Consider the following 27,332-nt stretch of genomic DNA (forward strand, 5'->3'; position numbering starts at 1 on the left):
TTGGTTGTGGATCGTTCCTAAGTTTTGTGTTGGTTTTAGTAAGTCATTGCTTCCAGCTTTCCTTGGTTTTGCAGATGAGTGTTTGATACAGAGAGAAGTAGTTAAAATCGGAGGTATGGTTAGAATCCAGTGCTGACTGGATTCCCTCAAGAGGCACTCAGTAGCGCCTTGTATGTGCCTGGCACTGTGCCTGGCTCTTCCAACTCTCTCCCTCTTAATCCTCCCAGCAACACTGGGCGTGGTTTCCCTCATCGCCTGCAGTTTGCAGAGAAGCTCGCTCTCAGCTTGTGTGTGAGACCCGGCTCTCTCCCCAGGCCAGCCCAGTAATCCTCCTGCTAAAAGCCTATCTTAAGGAAATATTATGAAAAGGGGGTGGAACTGTGTGCACAAAAATGTCCGGTGTTGTTTGTAAAACTGAAAACAATCAGAAGGACCTTTCCCCTACTGAGCAGACGTTCTCTCGGAAGGGGCTAGAAGGGGCTCATGGTAAGCATTGTGTACGTGGCAGCTGTTACCAGAATGAAATCTTTTTAACTGACAGGCATTCTTGGTACCGTGTCATACAATAGAATTACATTTAACCAGTTGAAAAATATACGTATGGAGACAAGCAGTGTGAAAAAGGACGTGGTGAAAACAGAATCCGCTGCACCATCATAACTGGATAAATTTATATACATATGGATTTGAACCAAAAGGGACACAAACAAATGAAACATTTCAGAGCATTGTATTAATGCTGTTTTAGTGATTAAAAATAAACGAACTCTTTGTGGCTGATAGTAATGGGATGGCTGTCACTCCGTGTGCAGAGCTGTGCCATAAGCTCGCCCAGTGCAGTGGCGCCAGGAGCTGTGCCTGCTTTGAGACCCAGCTCTGTCACTTCTTGTGCTACTTCCTGTGACTTTGGGAGCAACCTCACTTCTCTGAGCCTGGGGTTCCTCATCTGCCAAGTGTGACTAATAACAGTTTCCACCTGAGAATTGTCGTGATGCTTGACTGCAGGCCCAGAGCCAGGCTCCAGTTTGACGGCCTGGCCTGGGCCGGGGGCTGATTCTAAATGCTGGCCATGGCTGGCTGTGTTACCGCTTTACTGGGGCAACAGTTTGCGCACTGAACCTCAAGATGGCAAGAACTTTCTGAAGTGTTTACTTTTAGGGAATGATGATTTTTAAGATTTAGAGTAACTCGGGTTTTTTGCAAACGTTATTGAAATATTGTTTGCCACTATAATAATTCTGAATCATTACTTTATTATTGATAGCAGCAACCCTTCATGACTTCCTATACTGTTTGTGCGCCTAAGGGAATTGTGTTTTCAGACAGAATCTGAGCCCCCTGCTATGAGCATTTATTGACTAGTCCCGTCAACCCTGGTGTGTAATGACAATGCACACCTGCTTTCCAAAGAAAGGCCAAGGTGGTTTGTTAGCGTCTTGTTTAACTGTTACCTTCTTACTATGTGACTGTCTCCCTAATTGAATCATATCTACCTTTTTAAGATACTAGAAAATTATTCTTGCCCTTCTGACCCAGTACCTGTCAGGAGGATGGCTGTGCACGTGAACTATTTTGAACTATTCTGGTGTTGGATTTTACATTTTTTATTTGTCTACAACCTGTTTGTTTTAGGTGAGTCTTTTAAACAGCTCAAGGACTGGATGAACCTAGTTTATTTTGCATATCTAATCTGTATTCAAACGTGAGGACCATACCTAAACCCTTCACATAGGGTTTGCCCTAGTCTTCCTGCTTTCTCTGTCCACGACACTTTCCAGCCCCCTCCAGGTCAGGTACCCTCTGCTTTCCTTTCCGTGAATCCTCCTAGAGCATCCGCGCATCTCCCTGCTGGACTCGTGTGCTGTGAGTTGTTCGTCATCCATCTTTTTCTCCCAGATACTGTCTGCTCCTCTCCAGCAGCCATCTCCAAACTGGGGGTCGGGTGGGTGGGGAGAGCCAGCCCAGGAGCGTAGGCGTGAATAGCTCCCCAGGAGCCAAGTTCTAGCTCTTCGACCCCGTGGGCATTTTCCCCAAAACTGATGTGCCTGCGAACTCCTCTGCAGTCAGCCAGTTCTCTTCCAGACTTTTCACACAAGAGGGACACTGCTCTCCCCCACCCCAAATCTTGCTTTTGTGTATTGTCCTGGTAACTAAAACCTCTGGGACACCAGACAAAGGGGCAAAAAAATTCACAGTTCCTCAAGGAGAGTCTCCTGAGGGCAAAGCCAAAAGACCGTCCTTCAGCAGGAACTCCTGAGGAGCTGGGGCAGGTGCCTGTGTTGTTCAGTCGTCTCTGCTGACAGAGAGCCCCAGGGAGACACAGCTTGTTATTGGTAAATGTTTGACTTTGAGTTCTAGGAGCAGGTGGAAAAAACCAGCTAGCTTGTGTATTGTTATCTTAAAACTTTAAAAGTTGCAGCCCTTTTGTGTGTTTGCTTTGTGAAAATTTATTAACCCAAATACTTAAGATTTGTGCACTTTTCTGTCTGGATATTATAATTAAAAGTGTTTTAAAATGGGCAGCATGCTAATAGGATCATCACTAATTGCGGATTGCTTTAAACGTGGTGGTCAGTCTTCCCACCGTTGCCCAGGCAGCAGCTGTATAGGTTTTGTAATTTCAGGGCTTGTTTTGGTTTTGTTTTTACCTTTACATCCATCGTGAACATTTCCCTCCTCGCTTCTCCATTTAATGGCTCGAACGTTTCCTTCCCAGCCAGCGTTTGGTGTGGCACCCGGAGCATCTAAGGGAGAAAACAAAACAAGGAGACAGTGTGGAATCCAGCTGCTCAGTTCTTTTAGAACAAGTTCTTCTGCACTGTCATTTCCACTTCTTCTAGACACCGGAATCAGTGAGAAAGACGGAGGGCAAGTCCAGCCTCGTCTAAAATGTTTAGTTATCATCTGATGCTAGGCTCGGGGCGGGTGCTGTGTGCTCCCCTGGCACTGGCATTGGGGTCAAACAAGGTCTTACGTTCCATCTTTGTGCTTAGGTTTCGCTTTTCATCCCTCTCTCTGGCCCTGGGCACGCACTCAGTGTTTACAGGTGCTCTTCGCGATTGTACAGAGTTTCTTGGGATTGTGTTTTCTCTGCTAACAGCCCTCTGAGGTGACTTGAAAATAGGATTTTCAAACGCTATGAGAGATTATAAGAAGGTCCTGATGGATTTTTGCTAGCTTCATCATTCATACTGCCCCCTGGACTGATTAGCTGAGTTCTTAAGGCTTGAAGCCACCTTCCCTGTAGGAGCTGGTCAGCTTTATACAAAGGGAATAAGTCCACTTAAAGGAGGGCATCAGAGTTCCCTCTGCCTCTCAGAGAACCTATCTGAGGTATCATATTTGCCACCAAAAAAATGACTACTCTTAATATTTTCTATTCTTAAAGAGCCCCTAACACAATGCCTGGCACCAGTAGGTATCCAGTCATATTTAGTAAGTGAATGAGGAAATGAAGAACTTTCCCAAGATTTGTGCTCAGAATTTTCGAAAGGCTCTATGTGAGGAGAAGTGAAATTCTGGTATTTGTTTGGAGAGGGAAGAAAAGCAGCCAGGTTGGCTTGGGCACGTGGCACTCAGCAAGCGTCAGGCCCCTGGAATCAAACGCCGTCCTGCACTCCCCAATGGAACCTGGAGCTGTTCCCCAAGCCACGGCAAGACAGCTGAAGGAGAGACTGCAGTTAAGCATAAGCTTCTCCTGCTGCCACTCTGATCTGAACAGACGCGGTCTTGCTGGGTTGTCTTACCTTTCAGTCGGTTCAGAGTCACCCAGTAGTGTCGCTCTGGGCTGTGGATGTCTTTGGACCACTGAAGCATGTCTTTTGCACGGATGTCAGTCAGTGCAAACTCTACAAATTTCCTCGTTAGTACGTAGTAAGCGCTTCCAAAATAAATTGTTAAGTTACGGGGCGGTTCATGTTTGAATCTTTGATTGGGAGAGACATAGATACTTCCTTCAGGGGCGAGTTCGGGATGACTTTGACTTGTCTTGGATTTAGTGTTCGGTGGTTGGATTACTCCAGGAGTGATATTTTTATCGTTCCATTTGCTCCTGATGTAGTGGATGATTTCTTTGTTGGTTTTGATTGGAAAGTCTTGTCCACCAAGATTAATGACGTAGTTCCATTGAAATTTGGAATGGACTAGATCTTTCATACAATTAATATCTGCCTTTAGTCTGGGAAAGCCAGTGTAAGCCACTTTCTCTGTCTTTGATGACATAAAAATATTTTCAAAACAATTAACCAGGGTTTGCACAGCAGTCTTGTACTTCTTTGGGACCTTTTTATCGACATGAATACAGTAAACATTTTGAGGTACATAAATAGCTCTGAGAAGCCGCACGAACATAGCCAGCTCCTTATGAACAGTTATAATATATGCCAAGGAGAAACTGCCCTCTTCTGCAGACAGGGGTCTGGTTATGAAATGCAACTCCTGGGAAATCCTGGAGCAGTTTCGTGGTGTGTGTAAATGAGCAAGTATTTCAGCTCTGTGAGGGTTTTTACAAAATTTTGCAACTTGGGGTGCTGCCCCTTTCCCATCAAATAAAGCTGAACACAGTTCCTCTGGATAAAAGCCACACTCCACTACTGCTGGGTAGGTGGGTTCCTCCTCTGGTTCCTCAGGAGCTGGATTCCTTAAATAAAGAAAGATGAAGATGAAGATGCAGATGGCCGTGCACACGAGAAGTCCCGGCCTCGTGACTCGCAGCTGGCTCATGTTTTGAGCTCCAGGCGCCTTCTTAGTCCCATGGTTTGAGATGTGTGCCTTTAAGCTTCCTGAAAGAACAACAGACAGAAGTTAGGGTGTGTAGCTCTTCCTCCCACCCCCTCAGCTTTATTGAGCATACGTATTTAAAGTGTGTAATTCGATCAGGTTTATATATGTACACACCACTGAGACCATCACCACAGTCGCGATAGTTAGCGTTTCCCTTATCCTCGGAAGTTTTCCTGTGCCGCTTTTACTCCATCCTCCTTCCACCCTTGTCTCTGGGCAGTCGCTGATATGCTCTCTGTCACTATAGATTAGTTGGCACATTCTGTAGTTTTATCTAAGTGGAATGATTCATTATGTACTTTTTTGCCTGGCTTTCTTCACTTAGGATATTGATTTTGAGATTTCATCCACGTCACCAGTTATCACCTCTTTTTTCCTTTTTATTGCTGAGCAGTATTCCATCATATGGACATGCCACAATTTGTTGATCCATTCACTACTGATGGACATTGAAGTTGTTCCGAGTTTGGGGATATCACAAGATGCTATAAGCGTTTGTGTACAAGTCTTTGTATGGACCTATGTTTTTGTTTTTCTGGGGGTAAATACGTAAGAGTGAATTGGCTGGCTCATATATAGCTGTATGTTTAACTCTTAAGAAAGTGCTAAACTGGGACCGGCCCCATGGCTGAGTCATTAAGTTGGCGCACTCTGCCTCTGCAGCCCAGGGTTTCACCAGTTCAGATCCTGGGCATAGACATGGCACCACTCATCAAGCCGTACTGAGGCGGCGTCCCACATAGCAGAACTAGAAGGACCTAGAACTAGAATATACAACTATGTACTGGGGGGCTTTGGGAAGTAGAAGAAGGAAAAGAAAAAAAGGTTGGCAACAGGTGTTAGCTCAGGGCCAATCTTGAAAAAAAGAAACTGCCAAACCGTTTCCCAAAGTGGTTGTACCATCTTACACTCCTCCCAGCAGTAATGAGAGTTCCGTTTACTCTATATCCTCACCAGCCTTTGGTGTGGTCAGATTTTTAAATTTTAACCATTCTAGTAGGTGTGTAGTGGTAATAATTCATTATGGTTTTACTTTGCGTTTCCCTGCTGGCTAATTACGTTAAGCATGTTTTCATGTGTTAATGCCCTTATTTTAGCAGATAAAAAAATCTCTAATACTTATTTTGGACATAGGTACTATCCTGTTCTGCATTATTCAGAGTTCATTTTATGCCATTATAATTGTATCATGTTATGAGAATAAATCTTTCCAGTAAAGGAGGCAACAAATCAAGAGAAATTTTGTGATCAAGTAATTCAGCTTGTTGAAGTGAGTTTATGAATTGTTTTCAGAGAAGGCGCCAGTGATTAAAAATAAGATATCTAATAAAATTATTCAATAACAATTTAGTTGCCTCTCTCAAGCTCTAAGAGATGCATAAGTAGGTGTAGCAGAAGCAAAAAGTGACCAACGGCGTTTTACTTACTTCTCACTGTGTGCAGGGATCACCCTTTGGAATTTAGGGAAGAAAAGTGATCAGGGAAAATTTTTGTCTATATTGTTAGTAATGATTTCTTTCTTGTGTATGAATCCTGACTCTTGGTTTCTGTAAAGAGTCTTATCATCGCCTGTTCCTACTTCCTATTTTTAAAAAGCCCATTTACTTCTGACCAGTGTTCTGTCTTAGATTTGACATTAGTCCCTTGCCTTTCAATGTCATTTTCACAAATGCTGTGTGGATGAAGCTTTAACCAGGCAGTATTTTAAGTTATCCCTGTGTTCTCAAACTTTGAGCTAGTAAAAACTATAAATGCTGATTCTGGATTTTTAAATGTATTTGTTTTCATTATATAGTTTCTTTTTGCCCATCATGCTTCAAAAGTAAAAAGCAGCCATTGCCCAAATATGCCACATTACAATGTTTTATGTTGGTTCAGTGAATGTTTGTTGATTGCTCCAAACTTAAAACATTATGGCATAATTTTAAAGACATTTTTATAAATTACATAATACTTTTTAAACACGAAACTGTCATAATTAACACCTTTCATATCTGGCCTCTAAAATAAATAAAATCTGTATCATGAAAACAGAAATGCAGTGGGAGGGAAATACCTTCTTATACTTTCTTCTGTATTATAGCCTTAGTATGGGAAGGAGCTTTTGGAGAAATTGGTTTTTCATCTTGGTTTTCATTTTTAAGCTTATGGTCAAAGTAAAACATTCTGGTCTCATCACAGAAATGTTAGCCCCACTTCACTGACAAATTACACCCCATGTAAACGTACCCTGTGGCGAGCCCAGGGGATTGGGTATTTTCAGTAGTTTATAATAATTAAATGAAGATGGGTCCCGTGTGTAGCGTGCTGTCCTTCGGGGTAATGCGTGGGCTGTCTTCCCTCCCTCGTCTAGAGGCAGGCTCGTGAGCTTGGCTGTGTGTTCATCAGCCGCCTTGCCGCCCCTGGTTCTCTTGGTGCATCTTCCTCCCGGCTCAGGGTCACTGTGCCTTCAGACCCCGGTGCGCGCTAGAGTGCCGTGTTGAGTGAGAACTAGGGGCACCAGCACTTCAGCCTTATGGTCACTGTTTCTGTACAAGCTTCTCCCGGTAGTCGAGCCAGCCTCATGCATGAAGCCTTGGGAGATTCCTCTGCTGTCGAGTGGAAATAGTTCTTGCTGTTGCTATAACATAACATCTAGTGGGTAATGTGGCAATTCCCACAGGAAACGAGGGCCTGGCAGTTTTTCCTGTTTAAGTAGTGAAGAGCACCATTTTCAGTTTTGCAGACACTTCCTGGCCTCGATTCTTGGTGATTTGTTGTTGTTGTTTGGTTTCTATAACGTGAAGTCAACTTTTATAGTCATAATGAAAGTGTAATTATTAAACATGTAACTTTCTGTCATTAAATTAATTTCCAAGCAATGTAAGTGGCGTTTTCCAGGTGTGGGGAATATGCAGCTCATCAAATGTGCAGTGTGTCTTTCGTGGCCTGGGGATACTTCGTGACCTTGCAGTCCTCCGGCTCTGCCCCTTGGGTGGGCGGCATCATTCAGGGCTGTGCAGTGGGCAGTAGGAGCCAAGAGCTTCCGACAGTGAAGAATGTTCTGAGGATGATACGTGCAGTTGACTGAAGGCATGTGACATCTAAGAGATACTGTAGAATATCTTTCAGCAGAAAAAATTACTACAGTTACAGGTGAGGATGGTGTTTGAATTTTTTTCCTTTTTGTGGTGCCAGAATCTATATAGTAACAAATGATTTCCAATTATAGTTCTCAGAGTGGAGTTATTTTACATTTTATGTTTTTGTGCAAGCATATAGTTCCAAAGCGTTTCAAAACACATTGCTGTCCTAATTGTTAGAGCCTGTGAGTATGTTTTTCTTCTTTTCTTCTTATTTCTTTATTTTTCTGCCCCCCCCCCCCCCCCCCCCCCCCCCACACACACACACAAGTCTTAACAGCCAGAAAGAAAAGCCAGCACTATGGGCTGGTATCGTGTGTTCCCCCGGACCCTTCGTGCAGGGCAGTCGTTGTGAATTTGTCGTGCTGGGTGGAATTTGTCATAAAGACTTTTGGGGGGAGTTGACATCCCGTATGAATGAGCTCTTTTTGCTGAATCTTTTATACTTTGTTTTTTTTGAAAAAAGGTGACTCCTGTGAGTAAACAGATAATGAATGGGCATCTTTAAAGGTGAACTTAAAATATGTTGCCGTATATTCTAGAATATTACTGTTTAGAGCATTAACATTAGCTTAACCAGATTAAACAATTTATTCTCCGTTTTCCGGATTACGGATGAGGCGAGTGATAGTGCCTGCCTCACAGGGACACCGGGACAGGGTACAGGAGCCGATGGAGGTACTCAGGGCTTGAGTGGGTTTGGGGTGCTTAGTGCTCACCAGCCCCCTGGAGTAGCGTGACCCCCAGACCGTGAATGTCGGTGCTCTTTCCGTTTACTGTATGTTTGTCCTAAAAACTTCGCTATAGCTGTCCACAGCAGGGAACATTTTGTGTCATTATTTTTGTTGTCTCTGGGCTCAGAATGATGTCCAAAGCACCCGACAAGTCAACACAGTTTTTTCTTGAACTGTTTGAGCTTGTAGTATTACTTAGACTGATTTTGAATTCCACCACTGTCCAGTAGATGTCTTAATCACAACGTGTTTATTCCTAAGATGTGTATACATTTTTTCGGCCACTTTGATATGAAGAGGAAAACTTCGTTTTAGGCTATCTTCTCAAAATAACCACAACAAAATATACGTTTTTATTATTGGCGCAAAACGGGAACTGAGGATTTGCACGTGGCCTGGAGGCTGATTTAGTTTTTATCTCCCATGTGAGAAATGAACACATGTTGACATTTAAATTTAAAAATCCAATTGATCTCATCCTTGACAATATTCCACTTTTATTTTCTTTGGTTTAAACGAAAAATGTGGACTATTTTTGAGAGAAAAAGATGCCTGCTACATCTGCATTTTACAGTATTACTGATATGCCAATATTTCTATTTTAAAACCATACAGGAGGCAAAGGAAAACATATTTTACTTTAATAACAACACCTGCTCAGCCTGTGCCCTTCCTGAGCCCTGTGTGGCTGACGAAGCACTCACCGAAAGCCGCGCCTCATCTTCCGCGGGTGGGAGTCCAGTCTGCATCCCTGCCTGGTGGTGCTCCGCTTCCGTCAGCGGCTTGTCTCACAGTGGCTCCGGCTTACATCACGTGGACAGAGTTGCTTGGCAGGTTTTGTTACCCTTTCATCCCTGGAGGATTTTATTCTTGTTGATTCTGGCATGTAGATTGAAAACTGCTTGCTGCTTTTGCTTTTCTGAGTATTTCTTCAGGACTGAATCACTCCTTACACAACGAAACAAGACGACTGCAGAGAACACTTGGCCCAGATGACAGGCAGAACACAGTAGTTCTTGTATTCGGAAAGCTGGGTGAAATCCTGGCAGTCGTGGGTCACATTCTTTAAATGCTTTTAAACATAGGAGGCCAGATTGGGTTTTCTGATCCTTTTTCATCAGAGGGATAAATAAAAGTCATTTAAGAATCTTGTTTGCTTCCTAAGTAGCATTTCGAAAAACATGAGTGTCCTGCCTGGCTCTCCAGAGGACCTGATCTCAGGGATGCAGCCTGTGCCCTGCCTCTGTCCTCTGTCGCCCTCGGGGGCCAGTCTGTGCCATAGCTTGTTGTGGAGGTGGAGTCTGTCCCACGGTTGCAGCTCTGCCCTTTCCTTCTTCTCCACCACTGGGTGCTTGTACTCTTAACCTCCTTCCTTCTTCTGCTTTCAGAGGTCCTCTCACTTGCTTGTCCTCTCCTTAGGCTTACCACAGACAGCTCTAGTGGGAAGAGTGAAGCCGGGAGCCGGGAGTCACACACATAGAGACTTACCATCCTTGCGTATATGTCCAGACACCTGAGCAGGGTACATAGTCAGATGAGTACGGATTTTCTTCACCTGCCCATGGGTGACTCAAGCTATCTGTTGCCCTTTTGCAGAAAAGTTGTTGCTGTTGCCATAGAAAGATTCCTTCCTTGGCAGATAGAACCGAGTCTCTTGCTGCTTAGGGGCTGCAGCATTGCTGTGTGTGATGTCTGTGCTGGTTATATAGAAACAGATTTGTGCGACCTTCCAGTGCTGAGACCCTGCGTATGTGTGTATGGAGATACTCAGAGACCCTGAGTTGAGGGACTGATTTTAGCTAGCAAGAATTAGGAAAGGAAGGTCTTTTTCTGTATGGAAAGGCCACTGTGTAGCTGTGGAGTCTTGCTGCAACTGTGACCCTTTCCTCTGAGTGCTTGCTTTAAAGACCATCCTGGGCGTCCCGCTGGCCTGGACCAGCAGGTCCGCGTGTAATGGCCCGTCCTGAAGGGGTCAGGACTGGTGCTGGATTTCACCTGTTCCCTCGCAGCCTTAACCTGGAAGGAGGAAGATTCTCCAAGCCAAAAGCAGAGGAAGAAACAACTGAGAAAGTATGGAGAGAGATGCCTACATAATTTTATACTTCCGGAGCTCACAGGAGAACACAGAATAACAACCAAACATACTGGGAGAACCGTTGTAATAGATGGCCAAAGGGTTAATGGGCTCAATATATCAATGCCTATGCAGATTGATTAAGATTTTTAACAATGAAAACCCTAACAAATAAAATGGACATATGGTATATACATGTAATTTAGAAAGGAGGCCCTGTGAGTGCAGTAGGGTTTATGTTTCTTAAAGCCCAAAAGGAGTATCTTCTTTTGCCTTTCCAGTTGGTGTACTATTTCCTCTCAGATGACGTGGTATAATGGGCACTCTCGCATGTTAGAGTGAGTGTAATGTTCCTGTGACCATTTTAGGGGAACTCTTTGGCTTTAAAATTTCACTCCCTTTCATCCTGGTTTGAAATATTTCTTTAGGTCGTATTCTCATTCATTTCTTCGGCGTTAGTTACTGAATGTCCGCTGTGTGTAGGACCCTGGCTTAACACTGGGCTCCAGCCACGGCAGACAGAGACCAGATCCCCTGCCGGAGCCTCCACTGTGACAGGGGCAGTCAGTGATGACATGCAGGCCGTGAAGTGCCGCACAGGAAACAGGCAAGGTTCTGTGACGGAGCAGAGCCGGGTGTCAGGAGCGCGGTCAGTGGGGCCTGCAGGCGCTTGCTCACTGCACATGTTATTTGTAAGAACGAAGACTGAGAAACCGCCATCCCATTTGTTCATGATATAAACATACAGATACAGTGGCGTATTATTCCTAGTCCTACCACTCTTCCCTCAGCACTTTTCTACTGGCCATATTTTTAAAAAATTAACATCCAGAGGTCATATAAATATAAAATTACTAGTCTGCTTTTCCTTTTAACATGTGATAAGCATTTTCCACATTGTCAAAAATTCTAAAATAACTATATACCTTTCCTTTTTAGGAACATAGTATCATCTGTTTAACCATTTCCCCCATTTTTTGGACATCTAAGTTACAAATGATAAAAGGAAGCAAAATTTAAAATAAATGTGATTTCAGCGGTGCACTAATAGTTTACATAGAAAGTGCGTTCGCAGGAAAGGGTGAGTGGTTTTGACTTTGTGTATGTGGTACTGTTATAATCAGAGAGAGCTAGCTCAGTCTCTTTGGGCAAGCTGTGCCTTTGCAGCAGCCCTGCCCTCCCTTTCTGAAGTCACCTTCCACGGAGAAGAGCCCCAGCCTGGCAGCTGGCATTGCGACAAGCCTGCTTCCTGCCCTGGTTTCACTTGTCCTCCAGGGATGGGCCACTCCACCCGAGTTCCACCCAAGTCAGGTGTGTACCAAAGATGAGTAACAGGGCCTGTGACCAGCAGGAGGAACGTGCACCCAGTCTCCAGGGGGCAGCCCAGCTCAGGTCCAAGCAGTTGAGGCCTTGAGAGAATGGGTTTGCTACTAAGGGATCTTTTGAATTTTAGAGAGAGAGAGCAAGATATCTCAAGTTTCTTTTTGTTTTTTCCAGGGACGGATTTGCCCCAAGCTAACATCTGTTGCCAGTCTTTCTCCTTTCCCCTGGCCCCCAAGCTCCAGTACATAGTTGTGTATAATTGTAAGTTCTTCTGGTTCTTCTATGTGAGCCACCGCCACATGGCTACTGACAGACGAGTGACGTGGTTCCGCGCCCGGGAACCAAACCTGGGCCATTGAAGTGGAGTGCACAGAACTTTAACTGCTAGGCCATCAGGGCTGGCTCAAGATATCTCGAGTTTTAATGTAAGAGGGTCTCAGCTTTTTATTGTTAGTGGCTAATTCAACTTTAAAAATAGAACCCTGGGCACAACACACCACAAGTCTGTGCAGAACGGGGTCCACAGTCATATCTAGACAACCAACAATCATATGTAGGGGACGGAGACTGCTGAGCATGGTGGGAAAGAGGGGCAGCAAGGAGCGGTGGAAGGAAGCTGAAGAAAGCCCGGAGTGCTGAAGGAGGAGCGTGCGGGGCTGGGGGGACAAACGGGAACAAACGCGTGACTCCTCTCTACCTCTCAGTGCTGGACTCAGGAGAGTTATTTACGCCATAGCCCCAGCCCCAAGCCCCACTGGGCCATATCTGCCACCTGACTCTGTTCCTGCGCATCCCTTTTCATTCCCTCTCCAAGGAGGAGACCCCCCAGGGGAAGGCTCTACCCACGTCTCCCGCAGTGTGGGACTTCCGCGGGTCCGCCTCCTGCAGAGCAGGCCGTTCCTCCGCCCGTGGGCCCCCCTGCAATGACGGTGAAAAACACGCTCCTTCCTCCAGAGGCAGCCCGGGCTGGACGCCATATCAGACCCCTCCTTTCATTCCTGTAATGTCTCTGTGGACTGACCGCAGGATTTGTGGGTCAGAGGAAGGTCTCTTCAGCCATGAAAATTTCCCAGACTCGCCCTAGAAAAGGAGCTGGCTTTGACCTGAAGCACTAGGTTTTGGAGACAGAACCACGATAAATAAGCCAGCTAAGGCGGGAGCTGAGAGAGTCAGCCAGCAATGGCTGTTCTGTGTTGGGAGGTGCTGGGAAGCTTGGGCAACTTTTTTTTTTTTTGAGTTAGTAGTTTACATCATTGTGAAATTTGAGTTGTACGTTATTTCTTGTCCGTCCCTCTCTAAGTGCCCCCCTTCACCCCTGTGCCCAGCCCCCACCCCCGTCCTCATTACCACTGAACCGTTCTCTCTGTCCATGTGTTTATCTTCCACATGTGAGTGAAGTCATACGGGGTTTGTCTTTCTCTGTCTGGCTTATTTTACTTAACATAATACTCTCTAGGTCCATCCATGTTGTTGCAAATGGGACGATTTTTGTCTTTTTTTATGGCTGAGTAGTATCCCATTGTGTGTGTGTTTGTGTATATATATATATATATATATATATGACTGGCGGTGGTGGGCCCCAGCGGTCTCCAGGAGGTCCTGATGCAAGGTCAAGCCCGCACACCTCTGCTCTGTCTGGAATGTGAGGGCTGCAGGTGGCCCCCTTCTGGCCCAGGCGCAGCAGTGGGTGGCATATCTCAGGCTCTTATTACATCGGTCACCACGAGACGAACCAGCAGTAGGTGTGCTCAAGAAATACTCTTAATAATTCCTTCAACTAACGTTCCCTAGATGCCCGCCGCGAGCCAGGGTCTTTGCCTGGGACCTTGCTCCAGTACACCTAGAGGTTGGGGCCGGTGGGGAGACCTGTAAGGAAAGAAGCCCCTCACAGTTAGGAAATGGTGGGAATCCTCCCAAAATCCAAGTTCCCAGACGCCAGCTGGGACCCATCTTGCAGGCAGGCCCTTCTAGAGAGAGCACTGTCGGGCCTGCCTGCTAACTCCCCCAGCACGGCTCAACAACAGGAATTTGCCGAGAGCTGGCGGAGCGGCAGTTGGACTTCGAGTGAGTGTGTGCAGAGTGGCTGCCCTCTGCGTGCTGACGGAGCCTGCCTTCTCTGTTTGCCCTCTCCAGTGTGGGGCTGCCTTCCAGGAGGACGACGTCATCGTGCTCAACGGCACCAAGGAGGATGTGGCCATGCTGAAGAGCAGGATGGAGGAAAGAAGGCTGAAAGCGAAGCTGGGCAAGGTAATGGGGGCCTTGTGTCTGCCCTTCACCTCCGGGAATCTCGAGGGACAGGGAAGTCCTCAGGGTCAGCCCAGCCTCTTCCCCTGCTCGAGAGCCAGTTGCAGACCAGTGAACTGCGTTGCTGGCGGCTGCTTCGGGAATCTCAGTGGTTGAGGCCGTTTTTACAACCTAGAAGGGCCTGAGCTCTAGAAGGATTCCTCTCGCAGCTCAGCTGCACGCTCACTCTGACGGGCGTGGGGTCCTGCTTTTTGGTGCTCAGGCTCTTCACCATGAAATGGGGGTGGTAACGACAGCTGCTCAGGACAGGTGTCGTCTGGAGGGTTTAAAAAGACCGTGCCCATAAAGGCTGTGCAGAGCCCAGCCCGCCAAGCGCACTGGAAGGGCAGCCCCACCATTGCTGCGTGTCGCTGATTTTAAGAGTACGTGTGTGGTGTTCATAACTCTAAAGAAGTGGAAAGTCACTGTCACCCCAGCACATCTGCAGAGCATAGGCTGCCCAGATGAATGTTCCAGGAGTCACCTGGAGACCTCAGTGGTCACAGGAACCTGCATTTCCCTTCCACTCCTGGGGAGTGCAGAGGCCACCCCTCCAAGTACTTTGAGTAGCAAGGACCCCAAAGCGTTCCCATGAGTGGGAGCTGCTTCCCTGGCCTTCCTGAGCCCTCCCACGGGGAAGCTGGTTATGAGCGGTGCCCCAGCTTCCAGAGGCGAGGCCAGTGGGACGCGCTGATGCCAGCGACTGAAGCTCTGGGTGGGTGGCAGATGTGAAGGCTTTGTGTCGTGGCCCTAGGTTTAGAGTCACATTCCATAAGCAGTGGAATTATTGCTCAATGATCTGACCTACCGAGCAAGCTCAGAATGGTTTATCAGCTAAGAAATCATTCAGTGTGCTGTGTGCCATCGAGTCTGGCTCCAGCAGTAAATTGTTATTTCTTAAGTATTTACAGACGATAGCTGTGTAATGCATGTCTTTGGTGAAAGGCAAATTTTTCATTCTTTGAAAAGAAGTTAAGTCCAAGGTAAACGTGGGAGAAATTTTGTGTGATCAGAACTAAGGCAAAAGAATGCTTGACGTATTAGAAAATTAATTTTGGTATCCTGAGGACATAAAATTGAAAAAAAAATAGCCTGCCTCTGTGTGGCCTGCGTTTACCAGTAATGTGATAACTAAAGATTCTTCAGAGTTTTTTTGTCATAATAGAGGAAAGGATGGGACTGTCTCCCTGGAATCGTGTATAAAGCACGGTCCTGAGGCCTAAAAGCTGGCGTTGAGACGTGGCAGCGGTGTTGTTATCTGTGGATGCAGGACTCTCAGAAGGAGCCAAATCCGTTTGCGTCTCCTCCTTTTATCCTTTTACTTAGGGAGAGAATAAATAATGCTTGTAAATGGTTCTGTAGTACAAGGAATTGTCCCCAAACTTTGTGGTCAAAGCCAGAAGTGTTCTGTGAAGCAGTGTTATAAGATGTTAACACAACATTCCTGAGAAATATTTCAAGAGCCACTCAGTCATTTACGGGGAGAGTTCAGGTTTAAAAGTGAATATATATAAGTGCCTTTATTCTAAGTTGGTTGTCTAAATTACTATGATTTCATTACAATATGAGCAAAAAAGAAAGTAAAAAGCTTGACAGAATTTTGACAAAGGACAGTTACCAAGAAGGAACTGCTTATTCTTCATTGCTGCCTCTAATCGAGCCCAGTTTTTAAAAAGCACGAAAGGGAGAAATTGTGTTACGGGAAGCTCCTGGAGGTGTTCGTGTGGCCGTAAACATTTCCTTCAGTGGTTGTCGCCTAGGTCCCAGGCTTCCTGCCAAGTCGTTCAAAGCCCAGGGGGCTGACGTGCCCCTCTCGGCAGACCATGCGGCAGAGCTTCTGGGAGTGCGGCGTAGACACTGCTGCCAGGGCGCCAAAATATTTCCCCAACACGCCACGGCTGGAGACGGCACACGGCGCCTCCCTACCGCCTCCCTGCCGCCTCCCTGCCGCCCCTGCTTTTCAGATGAGCTCAGCTTGCACCGAGGGCTTAGAGGCCCCAGGTGTCTCTGCTGAAGGCCTAGGTGGTCCCCTCTCAGACGAGGACACGTGCCTTGTGTGTGTGTGAAATGAATGGGAAGTTTTGATGTTTTGTACCAGTGTTACAAGTCTAGCTGCGTGTGTGTGTATTCCGAGTTCAAGGATGCTGCCAGAGGAAGGTTTTTCCCTTGTTTTCTAGTGATGGGCGTCTTCTGAAATAATTAGGCTGGCATCTTTAGTGCCACCTTCTGGGTGCTTAGGAAAATGGCATTTTTAAAGAAAATTCTCTGAGTGAGCATACTGTAGTCCTGTTTGCTCTGTGATCGAATCAGTTCCCACACAGCTGTGTGATTTTAGAATGGTTAGCTTTATTTCTTAAATTTTGGTTGACAAATATAACTATTAGTGAAATAATTCTAGTGCCTAAAAATCTGACAGGAATAACCCAGAGTTCAGGAAAATGGCTGAAGTGCCCTTTAGTATATAGGCCTCAAGGCCTTATAGTTAAACAAACAAATGCCAAAGCAGTTTGATCACTTGGAAGAAGTCTTACTGGAGCGTGTAAGCTTCGGAGCGTGTTTGTTCTGCTGCACTCTGTGCACTGTATGCGCTTGGTTATTATTCATTTCACTGCTCTTTTGTGAATAGTAGTCGCCACCAACATTGATGATATCACTGAAATCTGTCATCTTCATTTAAAATTGTCGAAAATGTGATTTTAAGAATATAAATATAAAACTACGCTGATGTCTACAGATATATTCTTTGTGAGACGAAAGTGCATAACAGGATGCACGCAAAGAATCAAGGTTTAGAATTAATGGAGTGTCAGCATCTTCTTCAGAGTGAGTCCCTATCTGGTGTGAGCTGCGTCGACCTGTCAGGGGGCCCCTGGGACAGTGGCTGGGCAGCCACACTGACGCTGAAGTAGAGCGAATCCAGGCACATCTCCACCTTCCTCCTTCTTTTTACAGAAAGCAAAGAAACCCAAGGCGGCAGAGTCTGTCTCAAAGCCAGATGTCAGTGAAGGTAAGATGCTAAAAGAGGTCCTTATTTTAGCAAAATAAGGCCATAAGGCTATTTCCTAAGTTAAGTTCATGCTTCTGTTTTGTTTTTGTTTTTGTTTCTTTTACAGAATCTCCAGGGACATCAAAAATTAAGACAGGGAAGCCTGAAGAAACCGGCCTTGATTCCAGAGAGAAGAAGACCAACTCTGCTCCCAAAAGTGCAGGTGGGTGCCGCTGAGGCACAGTGCCCTGTTTAGAGAGCTGCGACCCAGGCACTCATGTCAGGGTTTTATTGGAGTGAATGAGAAAACTCAAGCTCGTCCTGAGTCATGTCTCTAAATAGTTTGTTTAGCTCTCAGGAGGCAGCTAAGAAACGGTTACTAGGCCCAAAGCAGGAGCCTGTCAGGCCTGAAGGAGTCTGGGCACAAATGCTGGTGGTCGGTTTTCCTGTTGAGTGTGCACTTGGCAGCGAGCCGGCGAGGCTGCACTGAGGGCTCGGCCCAGACATGCCACAGAGACTGGTTGGTGGACGAAGGCTTGGGGTATTGGGCAGGAATGTTCCTGATCTCTTTAAGGCTGGGGTTTTCTGTGCATCCCACATGACAGTAAGAGCCAGCCTTCTCTCCACCTGCCTCTTGGCCAAGTGTCGAAGACCCGTTTGGCATACAGTCCCAGAATACAGTGCATTTCTCCCGAACCTCACTGCCTTTAACTCAGAAAATTGTATTTATTTCACAAAAAGAAAACAGAGTCATCAGTAAAAGAATGTGTAATCTTATGCTGTAAGTGGCGTCCACAGTGGGTAATGGGCTCCAGTCCCCACTCTGCACAGTAGCTGCCTGGCCTGGGGCGGATCCCTCGGCCTCCTGGGACCTCCGTTTCCATCCTGTGAAACGGGCGAATGGCAGCCCCCTCGTGAGGATGGCCTGCTGTGCGTCATGCACAGAGCGGGAACCAGCCCCCTCGTGAGGGTGGCCTGCTGTGTGTCATGCACAGAGCGGGGACCAGCCCCCTCGTGAGGGTGGCCTGCTGTGCGTCATGCACAGAGCAGGGACCAGCCCCCTCGTGAGGGTGGCCTGCTGTGCGTCATGCACAGAGCGGGGACCAGTGCCGGCACATCTCAGGCGCTCAGGGTGATTTTGAAACGGTAGCTTCACATGTGGCAGCCTCGTCTGTGTTTAGGAGTTGGCGATTGAGGGGAGGTGTTTCAACACTGATCCCGAGAAGGCAGGAGGAACGTTCTTGGCATTGACAGACTGACTTTTTTTCTCTTTTGAGATTGTGGTGTTTGGAATGATCTTTAGCCCCAGCCTTAAAGTTTTTGGCTTTTCATTTTTCCAGCAACAAACGGAAGCTCTTCTGGAAAAGTCGGGAAGCCTCCGTGTGGAGCCATGAAAAGGTCCATCGCCGACAGCGAAGAATCTGAAGCTTATAAGTCTCTGTTCACGACTCACAGCTCCGCCAAGCGCTCCAAGGAGGAGTCGGCCCACTGGGTCACCCACACGTCCTACTGCTTCTGAAGCCCACGAAGGCACGGCTCAGGCTCCACGTGGACAGGTGGCGTGGGCGCTGGCTGTGCTGGGTGTTGTGTGCCGGGCCTCTGTTTGACGGCATTAGAAAGTCGTCCGCCAAGCTGGCGTGGTCACGCTGGCTGTGGGGGATGGGGGGTGACTCTCAGAGTGACCGTGCTGGGCACCCGCCCCGTCACCTCTCCCGCAGGCTCGTGCTCACTTTGCCTGCATTTGCTCCTCTTCTCACGGCCCGGAAAGCTCTGTTGGCTGCACTTTTTGTGTTTGAAATAATTAAAGACTCCAGATTCCTCATGGATGTGTGGTCGGCTCATTTTGACTAAAATTCCAGTGGTTTTGCTGCCAATAGTAAACTAAACAGGCGGAGGGAGGCTGAAGTTTAGAAAGGACGAAAGGCAGATGCGTCCCACCTGTGGGGCTGTTGGAGGGAGCTTCCGCAGCAGAGAGGAGCGGGCCCGGCAGCCCAGGGCTTGGGAGCTTTCCTTAGTTGATCATTTTGAAGACAGAGGAGGTTTAGTTGGGTGCCTAACAATTTGGTACAAAAAATACAGCAGGTTCAAAGTCTGCTTTTTCTCTCATCTGTTGGTGTATTTTTTCTTTCTTCTATCTTCCACTAATGTTTGGGTAAGAAAATTGCAGCCATTGCATTGATGACAAGAGCAGTAATCCATGTCACATGAATTCCACCTTTTCTCTCAGCGTGAGATGGAAAGGGGAACTGGACATACCCTGGAGCGTTTGATCTGTCTGCCGAGTGTGCCGAAGCCAGTAATTAGTGAGGCTTCCCCCTGAGACTGCTGGTCGGGAACCAGGAATAGCCGGGTCTCCGCACTGCATTCTGGAGATGGCCGTGTTCCTGAGGCCCTTGCCTGGGGCTTTATCCCAGATCCGAGCCACTGGTTTCCATTCAAAAGTGGGGAGAGGAGCAGGGGAGGAAGGTCAGAGGGTGGGATGAGCAGTGGGCCCCTCGGAAGTTTCGAAGGGAGGATTCTGGGCAGGGGGCTGGGGAGTTGGAACCGGCCTGCTCTCTCCCTGTGTGCGCAGCTTCAGTGTGATGGAAAGTTGGGCCCCGAGGACGTTTTGAATTGTGGCTATAGAAGCAATTTAATCAGAGTTATATTAACTTCAGTGAACTTTTGTTGTGGACCCTTCCAGAACAAACCTGGATTAGCCATTTTCTTTCCCTGATCAATTTTCTATACAGTCCAGTTAAACCATTTTCTACTTGTTGCTTTTTCCCTTTTTCCTTTTGTTAAATTATTTTCATGACAATTATTACCTTTTTTATCTGGTTGAAATTATTTATTTCAGGAGCCGGCCCCGTGGTGCATCGGCTAAGTTCGCACGTTCCTCTTCGGCGGCCCGGGGTTCGCGGGTTCAGATCCCAGGTGTGGACATGGCACCGCTTGGCAAGCCATGCTGTGGTAGGCGTCCCACATATAAAGTAGAGGAAAATGGGCACGGATGTTAGCTCAGGGCCAGTCTTCCTCGGCAGGAAGAGGAGGATTGGCAGCAGTTAGCTCAGGGCTAATCATCCTCAAAAGAAAAATTATTTATTTCAATGAGTTTTCTATTTTAATTTTACAGAGAAAACTTGATTCGTCAGTCTTTTTAGTCAAATGTTACTAATTACACCTTCAGCCATCATGAGGTGGTGTTTGTTATTTTAGTAGTCATTATTTCTACCAACTTCAGTTTTCCTAATTTTAGCCTTAATCAATCAGTTTTATTTGACATTGATTATTTTGACCATGTCCAGTTTTTTCCTGTGACCCAGTCACAGTGTCCTCAGCATCTCAGTAGCGCTGCTTCCCCTCAAGGTCACATCCGTGCTCCCACCCCCAGCCCGCCCACTTCCCGCTGCTCATCTCAGGCCAGTGCCCCACCCATCCCTCTCACCGCCTGCCTCCAGTCTCTGAACTACTCAGCAGCACTCCCCTGGAGCCTTCCCCGCTAAGGGACCTTCCAACCCCAGAGAGCAGGGCTGGCTTTGGAGAGTCCCTCCAGCCTTTAATATTTAGCAAGGCATAGTGTCCTCAGAGGCCTCCCTGCTTGAGGGGAGAGCAGTGTCTGCTTCCTGTGTTCCCCTGCCCTGGCCTAACACCTGATGCACAGAGGGCAGGAAAGCAAGGCCATCATGGCTGACAGCACTGTTCAGAGTGCCCACCTGAAGAGTGAGGCCCTTGGGCTTCGTCCCGTGGGACTCAGCAACACCAGGAAAGGAGCTGGGGACTGTCGTCCTGTTACTGAACACAAACACAGGCCCGCTACCTGATGCGCAGGACGACCAGTTAACTGAAACGTCAGGTTTGTGACAAGGTAGGAGGTTCATTACTGTAAGGCAGCCAGATGAGGAGATGGGAGTTAAATCCCAAGTCCAGCGCCGTGAAGGGAAAAAGATAGGGTTTTTATCTGGGGTTCTAGGTGGGGGAGGGGGAGTATGCAGCCTTCCTGGCTGGCATCTTCAGCCTGCGTTTGGTCCTAAAGACTAAATCTCTTTTTCTCCCTTGAACATCTGTACTTTTCTGGTTAGTTTTTGTCTTCAGCCTGTGTTTAGCCTTGTGGGGCTGAATCACCTTTCTTCCTTTTTTGGGGGGGGGCGGGGGGGGTGGTGAGGAAGATTGGCCCTGAGCCAACATCTGTGCCAATCTTCTATTTTGTATGTGGGATGCCTCCACAGCATGGCTTGGTGAATGGTGTGTAGGTCTGGGCCCAGAATCTGAACCCACAAACCCCAGGCCGCCAAAGTGGAGCATGCAAACTTAACCACTATGCCACCAGCTGGCCCCCTCACCTTCCTTCTTAATGTCTGGACTTTTGGACTTTGGCTTCCTGGGAGAAACAGCTCACTCATACACTAAGGAAGTACTCAGCAGCACTCTAAGGAGGGACAGAAAGACCTCTTAGCTTTGAACAACAGTTGGTGATGCTGAGTAGGCATAGCTGCAGTTAGCAAAGCTGATCTCAGACACTTTTTCTCGTCTTCTGGCCCAGGGAAGATTCAGCCCATTGGTTCTCGGTTTCAGTCCTGTCTTACAGGTGAGATGGCTGAGGCTCAGAGCAGCTGGGCGACTCGCACAGGTGCCCACGGCTCACATGTCAGATCCGTTCTCCCATAAATTCCTGCCAAGTGAGCGAAGCGAGGGAAGCCTTCCACAGGAGCACGCTCAGGGCAGCCGACTGAAACGCAGGGTCCATGCAGACCTGGGGCACCGCATACTCCGCAGTGGTCACTCAGCCACTGGAACGGCCCTCCTGCAGGAGCCCCATGAGGCCGATCGGGAGAGGCTGGGACAGCCGAGATTTCAGGGCTGAGCCCCTGAGCCTCACAGGGTGTGCCTGCCAGCCGTGGCCATTGGTGTCGGGAATGAGGCATCAGCTCTTCGTACTGGCCCCCAGGGGAATGGATTGATTTAACTGCTTATTTTCTTTCTCCTTGTTCTTAGCTTTTTTTACTGAGCTGTAGCTGATGTAGAACACTGTATTCGTTTGTATTGTGAAGTGACCACCACGGTAAGTCTGGTCACAGCCGTACTTACTTTCTTTTTCTTCTTCTTCTCCCCACAGCCCCGCAGGACATAGTTGTATATTGTAGTGTGGGTCCTTCTAGTTGAGCTACACAGGACGCCGCCTCAGCGTGGCCTGATGAGCCACGCTAGGTCTGCACCCAGGATCCGAACCGACAAAACTCCGGCCGCCAAAGCACAGTGCTCGAACTTAACCACTCGCCGGCCCCTGTCCCTATCTTCTTCTTGGTGCTTTGGCCTTGCCTCTCTTGCCAGCCCTGCCCCGACGGTCTCCTGCAGGGCACCCATGCCCCCACAGCGAGCTGTGCACGTGCGGGAGCGGTCTGTGCAGCAAGTCCCACGCTCCGCCTTCCCTGTGTGCGTTCCGACAGACTAACAACTGCCGTCGCTGCACACAGCTCAGCACTCTGCGGCCCAGTGGACCCTTGACTATAGCTGGCAGAACGGTTTCGTCCTAGGGACTAAGTCTGGGAATCAGATGACCCAGCAGAACAAGTACGAGCCTTGTGTTCCGTTAATGGGGACTTTTGTGTTTCATGTCATTTTTAGAAGCTGGTGGTTTCAAATACACTGGCCAGCGAGCCCTGGTTATATTCCTGCGTCGGCCTCGGCTGTCATACAGCTTTCTCTCCTCGGGGTCTTCACGCACATCTAGATGTCAGCCCCCTCCCCATCTAAGCCAGCCAATTCCTGACCACACCTCAAACTCTCCCCAAATGTCTCTCAGGAAAGCCTTGGGTTCTGTTCCTTTAAAACTCTGTTATTATCACAATGTTAATTAAATAAATTATACTCTTAATTAGCCCAGGGATTGCACACTCAGGTAGGGTCAGTGAGTGTGAGTGTGAGGTGATAGGGAGTGGTGGGGATTGTGGAGAGAACACAGCTACATGGAGGGGCAGTTCCTACTCGGCTCCGGCAGAGAGTGGCCCAGTGTTATCGGATCTTCCATACTTTCAAAGGAAGCCAGAAATCTGGGCTTTTTAAGTGAAGTCCCCCTCCAAAACTAGAAGGACCCACAACTAAAATATGCAACTATGTACTGGGGAGAAAAAGCAGGAAAAAAAAAAGAAGATTGGCAACAGTTGTCAGCTCAGGTCCCAATCTTTAAAAAAAAAAGGAAAGTGAAGTCCCCCTCAACATTTAAATATTGGCACAGACATAATTATTTTTAGAAACAACGTGGGCCAAATAAACATCAGTGGCTCCCAGTTTGTAGCCTCTGGTTTAATATCTTTCCCACTTGACTCTCATAACTGCGTTAGGCTAGTGGAGGTTATAGCGAGGGGCACATGCCACGTCTGCTGTGGGTTCAACAAACGAAAACCAGAAACAGATGATGGCCTCTCCTGGTAGAGGTAGGGTCAGAAAGAATACACTGGCAGGGAGATGGCGTTCGTTCCTGTCCTGTCTTTTTAATCGCCCACTGAAAATTTCTCCATCTCCCTTTAAGTCCTGCCCCCCTGTGGCGCCCTGAGCCTCATCACCCTCTCGCCTGCAGGCATCACAATGGCCAGAGCTGCTTCTGGCTCAGGCCTCTGTGACATCACCAGCTGCCCAGCCATAAGTACCCAGTCTCCAGTGTGAGAGCAAACAAACCCACCATGAGCGACCCCCTCCTGCATCTCTGCTCACCATGCGGATGCTGAAATGGTTCTTGTTCTTGCCTCTGTGCCTCTCCTGCGGCTATGCCTTTATGTTTTCTTCTCTGAGAGACAGAGCCAAGGAACCCCAGGGAAAGGTGCCTTGCGGAGGGCACTTCCGGATGAGGCAGAATCTGCCAGAGCATGCCCAAGGCTGGCTTGGGAGCAAATGGCTCTGGCTTATTTTTGTTATTGTGCTGTATGCAACACTGAAGTTTCGAGGAGACGGTGAGAAGAGTAAGGTAAGGAGGGCTGCGTTTTTGACACCACATTGATTCCATCTCAGAAATCCCAGGCTCAGACAAACGGGTGTTCTGGTCGTTAGGGGCAGGACCGTGAAGTATAACGAATTAGGGTGTAAAGTTCCACCTTGTGGTCCTGGGAATGACTGGCAAGTTTACTTCCTGACGCATCCTCGGGGAAGACAGTAGTCCCCAAACCCACAGAGGCTGGGACCCCAAACAGTTGAAGACCACCGTCTGTTTACTGGGTGACTAAAACCGTGGCTCGATATTTATCCTGTTAAATGAGTTTTTTCAAATTGAGGATAGATTCAAGAATTTGGTGTTTTTCAGCTCAAAATTACTCACAGAGCCAGGTTCCCTGCCCCGATTTTGAACTTCCCTAGCATTTGACTCATTACAAGTTGCTCAACTGAATGAAAATAGTCTAATTATCCCAAGTAAAGAAGATCCGTCGTAACGGGACAGAGGTATAAGCGGTACCAGCTCTTCCACAGGGTGGCTACACAACTCACAGAAGAGGAAAGGGAGGGAAACGTGGCAGCATGTCCTCTCTCAACAGACCCAACACGTCATGATTCTGTGTCCAAACTGTCTAGGGCAGGGGTTGGCAAACCTTTTCTGTAAAGGGCCAGATAGTAGATTTTTTTCAACTTTTCAGCCCATTGTCTCTGTTGCAATTACTCGGCTGTGCCACTGTAGCATGGAAGCAGCCATAGACAACATGCAAATGAATACACATGGATGTGTTCCAATAAAACTTTATTGACAAAAACAGAGGGTGGGCCAGATTTGGCCATAGTTTGCCAATCCCCGGACTAGAGCAATGCTAGAACCATCTTCTCTTAGGCGAGTCCAACTGTCTCGGAACTGTCAAAACCAGCAAAACTATTATTCACCCTGTATATCTTTCTTGACAGGAGCAGAATCCTCCTGGCCTTCGAGGCTGTTCATTTCGCTCTCCACTAAAGAAAAATCAAATTGCTTCCCCCAGCAAAGACTATGCATTCAATACCTTAACCCAGCTCGAGATGGACCTTGTGAAATTTGTGTCCAAGGTGCAGAATATGAAAGTCGTCATGGCAACTAGCGGTAACCTCAGGATTCAGAACTCAGAGGTGCCTGCAGACCCACAACATAATATTACGATATATGAAATATGGGGCGAAGAAGAGTCCGAATAAATGGATTTGTGCATCAAAGTAGGAGAGAAAAAGTTGAGTGTTGACAAGTCATATGCAAACTAATAGAACTATTCCAAAGAAAAAAGATTCTCAAATTTGAGACCTTTTTTCCTTTTTTTCTCTTTTATAAACTTGAAAAAATAAATGTGAGACCAGTAGCCACAACAGTTGTTTTGTTTTTGTCTTTCTCACTTCCTCTAGGGCTGTGGGTGGTGAGAAGTGCATCGGCGGTGACATAGTAGCATAGGGTGATATTCTTGGCCACAGTGTCATGGCCCTTGTAGGATAAGCTTAGGAAATTTGAGATAAGATGCTGATATCCTTGTCATAGTAGCTGTCTTTATAGTACCTATTTGTACAAAAGATGGAACCAATTTTTATCTTTATGATTTATTATAACATAGGACAACTTTCATTATAGGTTTAAAGTGATAAAATGATTGAATTAGAAGAATTGTGTGTGTGTGTGTATGAGTGAGGGGTATGGTGGCTTCTAGATCATTTGATTTTCTCACCACCAGAAAAGTCTTCTTATTCATGCCGTCTCATGGATTCCATGTATTGACTTTTCCTCATACTAAATTAGCAGTTGCATAGGTCTAATTGGATTAAGAAAAATGGAGAATCGATTCATATTTTCAATGTAATTTGAATACAGATGAGCAAACCAGGGGCTCCCAAAATAGTGGATAATATTGTTCTTTATAATACCTATTTAAAATATGGATATTATATTTATAAACCAATGTTACCTCAATAAAAAAATAAAATAAAAACAAAATTTTAAAAATATATATGGATATTTTGGGGGCCAGCCCGGTGGCCGAGGGGTTAAGTTCACGTGCTCCGCTTCGGCGGCCCAGGGTTTCGCCGGTTCGGATCCTGGGCATGGACGTGGCACTGCTCGTCAGGTCACGCTGAGGTGGCGTCCCACATAGCACAACCAGAAGGACACACAACTAGAGTGTACCACTATGTACTGGGAGGCTTTGGGGAGAAGAAGAAAAATTTTTTAAAATTTTAAAAATGGTTGGCAACAGATGTTAGCTCAGGTGCAAATCTTTAAAATATGTGTGTGTGTGTGTATATATGTAGAAATTTTGGCACGTTAGTATGGTTAATGGAAACTACACTCACTCGAGGCTGTTAAATTAGTTTACTGACCCCTAATCTAGGCCAGCGTGACACTTTTATAGACATGCGAGTACAGGTCTGGGGGGGACCATGGAAATTCCCTCCTTTCCACTTCAGTCCAAGATAGCGTGCACCTGAATCTCCATCCGCTTCCTGCCCGGCCACAAGGTAATTCCATCATTTGAGCAAAATCTTCAGAATCCGTTGCACGTGCATGCAGGGGTTAGACTTCAGACAAGAGCGGCCCCTCTTCTCCTCTGGTCAGTGTCAATTTCTTTGAAAAATGGTCCCTGAACGCTTTTTTTCGTAACTACAACTTTCAGGATGGGAAAACATTGAAGGAGCTGAGATTTCTTTTTTTGCCTTCTGTGCTCTTACTGAGTATTTTCCAGCAAAGGGGACTGTGTGAGTTATTCTCACAGCAGGCTCTGAAGAAACTCAGATAAGGAGAAAATAACTGGGTTTTAACCTGTGATCTCAATAGGGGTAGATTAGAATGGAGACAATCTAAAAGCCCAGGGGTCACCAAATCATGGCCCATGGGCCAAATCCAGCTGCTGCCTGTTTTTGTACAGCCTGTGAGCTAAGCATGATTTTCATTTATTTTTTTTTTTAAGATTTTTTTTTCCTTTTTCTCCCCAAAGCCCCCCAGTACATAGCTGTATATTCTTCGTTATGGGTCCCTCTAGTTGTGGCATGTGGGACGCTGCCTCAGCGTGGTTTGATGAGCAGTGCCATGTCCGCGCCCAGGATTCGAACCAACGAAACAC

General features: G+C 47.0%; 3 protein-coding genes across 6 annotated transcripts in view; 2 read left to right on the plus strand and 1 right to left on the minus strand.

Moving 5' to 3' along the window:
* Positions 1-14,162, minus strand: part of LOC106825313 (beta-1,3-galactosyl-O-glycosyl-glycoprotein beta-1,6-N-acetylglucosaminyltransferase 7) — a 30,647-nt gene extending 16,485 nt beyond the window's left edge. Inside the window, exons 1-3 of one of the 4 annotated variants that reach the window (XM_070486163.1) lie at positions 9,343-14,162; positions 3,747-4,781; positions 2,649-2,744 (exon numbers count right to left, since the gene is read on the minus strand). In XM_070486163.1, coding sequence (XP_070342264.1) covers positions 2,649-2,744; positions 3,747-4,722 — 1,072 coding nt within the window. In that variant the 5' untranslated portion in view covers positions 4,723-4,781; positions 9,343-14,162. Of the gene's footprint in view, positions 1-2,648; positions 9,255-9,342 lie in introns of those variants that run through there. The other 3 variants (XM_070486164.1, XM_070486162.1, XR_011494698.1) reach the window with 3 other exon arrangements.
* Positions 1-19,128, plus strand: part of RTF2 (replication termination factor 2) — a 39,945-nt gene extending 20,817 nt beyond the window's left edge. Inside the window, exons 6-9 of the mRNA XM_014832033.3 lie at positions 14,169-14,282; positions 17,271-17,325; positions 17,432-17,527; positions 18,645-19,128. Coding sequence (XP_014687519.1) covers positions 14,169-14,282; positions 17,271-17,325; positions 17,432-17,527; positions 18,645-18,823 — 444 coding nt within the window. The 3' untranslated portion in view covers positions 18,824-19,128. The remainder of the gene's footprint in view (positions 1-14,168; positions 14,283-17,270; positions 17,326-17,431; positions 17,528-18,644) is intronic.
* Positions 19,129-19,276: 148 nt separating this feature from the next.
* On the plus strand, positions 19,277-25,586 carry LOC106825341 (protein FAM209). The gene is made up of 2 exons (XM_014832040.3): positions 19,277-24,244; positions 25,165-25,586. Exons 1-2 carry the CDS (start codon positions 23,996-23,998, stop codon positions 25,426-25,428), a joined length of 513 nt encoding a protein of 170 aa, XP_014687526.1. The 5' UTR covers positions 19,277-23,995; the 3' UTR covers positions 25,429-25,586.
* The last annotated feature ends 1,746 nt before the right edge of the window (positions 25,587-27,332 follow it).

The sequence above is a fragment of the Equus asinus genome, chromosome 15, assembly GCF_041296235.1.
Source record: "Equus asinus isolate D_3611 breed Donkey chromosome 15, EquAss-T2T_v2, whole genome shotgun sequence".
In the NCBI taxonomy this organism is placed as follows: Eukaryota; Metazoa; Chordata; class Mammalia; order Perissodactyla; family Equidae; genus Equus; species Equus asinus.